The sequence below is a fragment of the Ziziphus jujuba genome, chromosome 8, assembly GCF_031755915.1.
Source record: "Ziziphus jujuba cultivar Dongzao chromosome 8, ASM3175591v1".
Classification (NCBI taxonomy): Eukaryota; Viridiplantae; Streptophyta; class Magnoliopsida; order Rosales; family Rhamnaceae; genus Ziziphus; species Ziziphus jujuba.
The window spans coordinates 25,146,243-25,153,536 of NC_083386.1; the positions used below are offsets into that span (position 1 = coordinate 25,146,243).

Consider the following 7,294-nt stretch of genomic DNA (forward strand, 5'->3'; position numbering starts at 1 on the left):
TTGATCACCGATACATGCCAAGCAAGAGATGCCCTATAACTGATTTCGCTTATAAAATTAGAAAACCATGCAAATACTGCTCTTGTTGTTGATCTCCTACTGTTTTTCCCTGTCTTCTGGGTTTTAGAGGTCACCAATTTTCACAAGATTTATATCACCTAAAGTTTCTGTTCATAGATGGAATAAACCATGGAAGCAATGGCATATGCTTAGGGCATTGTGCTATGGGTATTGGATGACCTTTTTAAAGTTGCTTTTTTTCCTTTTTCTTTTTTTTTTAATTTTTTGTTTGTTAGTTTTTTTAGCTTGGAGAGGAACAGGGAGTGGACTGGTTTAATTTTCAAACCGTATCTAATCCTTTGGAAAAAGTTGTTCTATATCATATCGAGATTTTTGTCTTGTTCTTTTGAAGGGGTTGAGATGTGGAGAAAAGCAGCTGGATTAATTGGATGGATAATCAGGGAGATGCATGCCATCTGGCTCTAATGAAGCTACATATATCTGACCATTAACAGAGGCCTTTTGAATGGCATATCCTGGTTTCGTATGCTTTTTTATTCACTTTTTTTTTTTTTTTTGGTTTCCTTTTGCTTTTTTGCTTTATGTGTTTGGCTTTTCAGTGTTTCCAAGTACAACAAGCATTTTGCTTCATATGATCTTACAGTTCTGCCTTTTTAAAAAGTAATTAATTTTGATCCAACTTTAATTAGAACTATCTGGTAGTAAATGATAACAATCAAGTCAATAATATTTTGTGATTATTGGATCCATACAATGTTATCCCACTTGAAACTGGATATTTTGAGCTTTGAGAGACCTTTTAAGTTGGTGGACTTTTTTCTTCTGTGGCAACAAAGGGACTCTTGGACAAGAGTTGCCCCTAGGCCTCCACAAATCCAACTTGGTCGTCCATATAGATTGTGGTCATAATTATTATGATTCAATATTAGCCTATGAAGTAGAAAATGCATCAGGGTGGGAAAATGGTATAGATGCCCTTCTATATCCAATTTTTATTTCTATGGACCAAAAAGTTAAAGTAAGAGGTCTAATAAATATGATCCACAAAAAAAGAAAAAAGGAAAAAAAAAAAGGGGGTCTAATAAGTAGGTTATTTTAGAAAGTTTATTTTGGAGACACGTCTTGAATTTTTGTTTTTGGATGCATACAAAAAATGTATTCTTATTTTCAAGAATCAGTGTCAAGTTATGAAATTGCTCGGAGAGGCTTGGTGGTATCCTCTTCCAAGTAAACAAGTCTAAGGCGATGACATATATATAGTTCGAATATTTTCATCTATTTGGAATATATATTCTCATTCTCTTTCCATAGTTGGCTAATTCGCATATTTTCTTTAATATGTTTAGTGCATTTATTTAATTCTTTTATTTGGTGAACCTGGCTAAAGCCCCAAAAGTTCAATATTACAAGTCTAGTTTACATCTATACGTCTAACATGTCTATTTGAACTTGATGCAATGTTATAATTATTCTATTACTTAGTGTGTGGTTATGATTTATTTGTTTTACTTTTTTAATCACTATTAATATTTGGAACCCCAAAGATGACTAAATGCTTTTAGCAACAATAAGTGCTCGTGGTTAAAAGTTTTAGCCATATATGTTGTGGCTAAAAGTTTTTTTAGCTGTAGCTATTTTTGTATTAAAACTATTTATTATGGCTAAGAACTAAGTGGCCAATAGCTTCTTCTTTTTTATTATTTTTTATTGTGTAGTGAATCTTTTATTAGTTAGAACACATTGTTAATCACCCAAAAAAAAAAAAAAGAAAAAGAAAAAAGAAAGCACAGATGATAATTTCATTGATGTTAATTCTTATGGGATTTAGATAGAATATGGGGCTACTCAATTGGAAAATTAAAAAAAAGGTTAGATGCACTTAGCCAGCTTAACTACTAATCTATTTGTACTTAACTCCCCACAATAAAAATTGTCACATTGCCCTTTGAACTATTGTGTTTTGTCAAATTTAATCTAATTATGCATTTTTTACAAATAAAACTAAGCATATACAATTCGTATCACTCCATTGAAATAATGTTTCATTTTTATGTTTAACAACTATGTATGCTTATTTTTTGTCAAATTTATTATACATTTAGCGGGAGCATTTAACCCTAAAAAAAAAAACACCACTTGTTCTTTGTTATTGCAACATTAACTAATGCCTAAAACATTACAAAACCTAATTAAAAATCAGTTGGTTATCCTGTATATTAATTTCTACGTTTCATTGTTTAAAAGCGCAAACACAGTTAACCCTTGCCAATCAGAGAGGAAAAGGAAAAAGAATAAATAAAAAAGGTCTAAGTTTGGCTACATCATATTTTATGTAGCTATGCTTGTGTTTTTACATAAACATGCGAGCAGGTTCTAATATTACCTTAATTTAATCCTAACTAGAATTTATTTATTAATTTCATGTGTTTCAACCTTAACATATAAAAATATCATAATTTTTTTTTTGTTTTTTTTTTTTAAGAACTAAATATCATAAAATAAACAAATTTCAGAACCGGCTTGCAAGTTGTTTGGAATATTCTGCATGATAAAAAGTATAAGCATGCTTCGTCAATCTCATGACTTTTTCTTAAATCATTTTATACGTACACTAATTTACTTATTAAAAGAGGAGGAAAAGGTGTACGAAATAACATTAAAAAATTTGTAGCAGACTTAGGGAGTTATGCATTATTTTATATGCAACTTCATTAAATTAATTTATGACCTTTTCTTAATTAATTAGTTCCTATACATACATGGTCAATAGCTAAGTGCCATCTAATTTTGAGATAAAACAAGAAATGTTAAAAGACTATTCACCTTTGAGAGAGATGGAGATGCGTAAAGACAGATAGATCTCCTCCAATGGCAACATTGCATTAGAATACCACCAAAAACAGAATGTTGCCTCATACAAGTGACGTCTAATGATAGTTAATTTTTTGGTTCTAATATAAAACAACGTTAAAAAGAGCTTTCATAAAGTGGATTTTACTCCTTGCCAAAATACTAAAACGACAATATTCATATACGTAGCGGTAGATTGAATACCAAGTCTTAAAATTTATTAATATCATTTTTTTTTAATTTAAAAGAAAAGAAAAAAAAAAACTTATAGTAGGAAAAAAAAAACAGAATAAGCACGCAAGTTGAAAACAAAATGTAGTCGCTCTTACATCACAATATGCAGAACTAAGATGCCATGACAAAATAAAACTCTTTTGTAGAGGCATAAAAATCTCCTCTATAACATGCATATATACTGGTGATATCAGGAACTAAAAAGACTATATTAAGCTAAAGCAGTCACAGGGCAACTCTCCTTTGGCAGGTCAGTAAACACATCTAATGCGGCTTATACCACATATAATGGTTCAGATGCTAGTGCCTGCCAACGGAGAGAAGCCCTATAGCTGATTTGCTTATTATTGAAGTACTATCTATCTCCTTCTCTTGCTATGCCTCAAACTGATACTGGCTATTGTTCACGGTTGAGCACAAGATTTATAAGTGCTAGATTTTGAGCGGAATACATGGAATAAACCAGTAAAAAATGGCATATGCCTAGGGATTATACTGTGGATATCCTCAAGGCTGCTTTTCAGGGGTCATTATGTTGATAGCCTTTTTTTTTTTTTTTTTTTTTTCCAAGCTTGTATGTGTCTGGGCCTTGAAAATAAGAGATTCCTGGCTCCACTCTTTTGTCTATGCTTTGTAGGTAATAAGGAGAAAAAGTTGTTGAAAGGAGGTAGATGCCCCTTCATAAGGTGGCCGAATAACAATATCCTTTTTTTCTTTTCATTTGCTTTAATTGTTGGCTTTTCGGTGTTTCAAAGTTCGATAACCTTTATGTGAATATGATTTTTGTCACTTGAAGTCTGTAGAATGATTCATCTGTTGTTTGGTAATCATGATTTCTGAGGTCCTGCTTTAAACATTTTACACAAGCAGAACTAAGAATGATTTGCTTTTTATTACAAATGGTAATTATTCACCCCCCTTTATTTATGTACCATATACAGACCTTTTTTTTTTTTTTTTTTTTTTGTGGTTTTTAAGTGCATGCAGATCAAAAAATTCAAAACGGTAGGAAAAATGGTCCGTCTTCATGGAAACTATATAAGTAATCACAAGAAAGGCATAGAAAAGGTAGAATTTAACAAATTATGTGCCATTTACTGTGTATGACATAGTATCAATCAATTTAAAACGCTAATATCTATAAGAAATGTATAGCGACGATGACCCACTGCCATGGTTTTAAAACAAAAGATCAGGTTGTTTTTCCCTTCTTGAAATTGGAATATCTTTGAGACAGAATCCTTCTTCCCATGTACCTGCACCACCCAATTATAAAAGCCAAAACAAAACAGAGAGCAATTTTCATTAGCATTAAGCAATGTAACATATATATTATTAGCACATGATGAAAGACACTTCCTTATGCTAATTGCTTACCTTCCAAGCATCATAACAGTAGCTTGAGGATTAGTTCCAGGGGAATTATAAAACGTTGATCCATCAATAACCCTCAGAGAATCGACACCGATAACTTTATACTCATGATCCACAACCTTACCAACTTGGCAACCTCCATGATAATGCCATATGGTCATCACAGTGTCTATGCAAAACTGTTCCAAAGAAATTGCAGCACTTGGGTGTTTCGGCCTCAAGTTCACCGGCAAACTCACCATCAAGTCAATCAGTGCTTGAACCGGAGTGGTGCTGTACTTGAATTTAGAAAACGCCTTGGAATTTATGAGATTTATGATTGTCCTCATTCCCTCAACACACCTGTTAAGGTCCTGTGGTTCTTTAAAGTAGTTAAATGTGACTTCCGGATTGTCATCGGGATTGGTGTTTCGAAGTTGAAGATGGCCAGTGGAGATTGGACCCATGATTTTTTCAAGTATGACTCCACCTCTAATGGTTGTATTGATAACGGCATTTAAGGTGTCAGCAGCTTTGGTCATTGCCTCTGTAGGCACTGTGAATGACCGGCCAGTCTGCAAATGCGACCGATGTACGAATTTAATCATTATTAGAGAAAACAATAACTTTGCTATTGGTTGTTTCATCATAAACATGCGATATAATAAAATAAAATAAAAAATAAGCAAATTTATATTCCATTTCTAGCTTTCGGGTATATATTTATAATTTAGATTTAAGTATTATAAGCATAAACATAAAATTTGAGCTATGATGCAATTTTTTGGTCTAATTAGGCCAGAAGTTCATACGCAGTGAGAGATAGTGTCACGAGTACGGACCTTATTTAAGAAAAGCTCATAGTTTTGATGAAGTGTCCGAGCCCAAGAATAAGCAAAGCTCATCCCACTGGCAGCTTCAATGTAGCTATCAAACCTGGTGATTCCCACTACTTGAATAAGGGAGACTTCAACCGGCAAAGGCGAAGGAACGAAAAGAGCATTCATTGGGTTATCAGCTATTCCTTGACCCACCATGGGCTTGTCCACAACCACCTTGATTCCATGGGCCCTAAGATGATCAGCAGGCCCAACACCACTTAGCATTAGAAGTTGTGGGCTTCCAATAGCACCGGCTGACAATATGATTTCGTTTTCGGCATGTGTGTTAAGGTTCGCTCTATGCAACCCACCATTTGCATCTTTATACACCACACCATAAGCTTCAGGTCTAGATTTTCCTACATCAGCAAAGAGAAAAAGGGGAAAAAAAAATTTGTGTGCGCAACATTAAATACCATAATGTTATCATTGTCCAAAGAAATAAGTGAACTAAAATCTCTTACCGGGATTTGATCGAAACAAGATCTTATGCACAGTGGCATGCAAATAAACAGTAATCCTTTTAGGATCAGCATAGTCAAGCAAATCAGCTGCAGTGTGTCTATGTCCCTGCCTATCGAAAATTGTGCCACCCACTTTAGTCCCATACATATGTTTATACGTAAAACCATTGTACGGCAAAACCCCAACTTCCACCAATCCATCTCTCACTGCCGATTGCCACTCCAACATCGGCGGCTCAAATGCCACCTTCTTCTCCACCCATTCGTACGACATATTAACCGCGGTTCCATTCCAACCGGCTTGCTTTACGTAGGCGGCGGTGGCTCGAGTGTAAAAGCCGGCGTTCAAGGCAGAGCCGCCGCCGAGAACTCGAGCTCGGACGTTGTAGACTCCGTCTTCGGAGATGAACTGCTGGGAAGGCGATCCCGGAGAGATGTCGGAGAGAGTGGAGGCGAAATTGGCTAAGTTGGTGATGTTTGGGTTGCCGTAAGGAGAACCGCCGCGTTCGAGGAGTAAAACGGCGGCGTTTTGGGAAAGAGTGGCGGCTAGAGGACAACCGGAGGTTCCTCCTCCGATGATTATGTAGTCGTAGTATGTCACTGCCGGAGCCGATGTTGCTTCTTTCACAAACATGTAGTTTGGAGCTGCACACAGAGACATCTTTATTATTTGAAACTTATTAACCAAGTAATACTGATCAATCCACGCGTGAATTAAAAGCATGTTTAAAATAAATAATAATAAATAAATAAAATGGACGTGTATAATCTACATTATATTTCTAGTGTGATTACATGATAATGTGAGAGTGCGCATTGAAAGTTGAGGAAAACAAATACAGATTAATTAGTCATATACCTTTATCTGAACAACAAGAGCTATGAAAGAACAGAAAAACAACAACAAAAGCTTCAAGAAGTCTCCACCATTCCAAACCCATTTCCCTTTTTTTTAATAATTTCCAATTAACTTTCCAAATTCCAAATTACAAAAGCTGCAATTTAATAATTTGGGTGTTCCTCGCAGAACCAAAAAACAAACTGCACTTCTTTAAATAAGCCCAAAACAACAACCCCTGAGGTGATCTCGGGGCCTGTATATCTAACCCTCTTTGCCGACCAAAAAACCCTCGACTTTGTTTGTTCAACAACATTAATAATGTTCCAGTGATCATATAAAGATAATACGATTGGACTTGAAAAGCGCACCATGTGTGTGACACCAACCATGTCTTTAATTCTCTACCTCCATCCAAAACTACTAATGCTTTTGCATTATTCTTCGCTCAAGAGAACCTGGTTGTTCACAGACTCTACTTTTTTGCCTTATTAATATATTATCAATTAACATATATATATATATATATATATTTATAGGGTTATTTCAAGAAAATAAAGTGAAGGCATTGATGTTTTGGTTTAGCTGCTACGTACCTTTTTGACCTTTTATTAATTAAAGAGATTGCCACTTATAAGTTACATATGACCGCA

The 7,294-nt window shown here is 34.7% G+C and overlaps 1 protein-coding gene across 1 annotated transcript; it reads right to left on the bottom strand.

Moving 5' to 3' along the window:
* Nucleotides 1-4,171: 4,171 nt before the first annotated feature.
* Nucleotides 4,172-6,930, bottom strand: LOC107414440 (protein HOTHEAD). Its single transcript, XM_025071549.3, has 5 exons — nt 6,663-6,930; nt 5,804-6,448; nt 5,301-5,698; nt 4,483-5,033; nt 4,172-4,361 (listed from the first exon to the last, which is right to left on the bottom strand). Exons 1-5 carry the CDS (start codon nt 6,742-6,744, stop codon nt 4,298-4,300), a joined length of 1,740 nt encoding a protein of 579 aa, XP_024927317.3. The 5' UTR covers nt 6,745-6,930; the 3' UTR covers nt 4,172-4,297.
* Nucleotides 6,931-7,294: the final 364 nt, after the last annotated feature.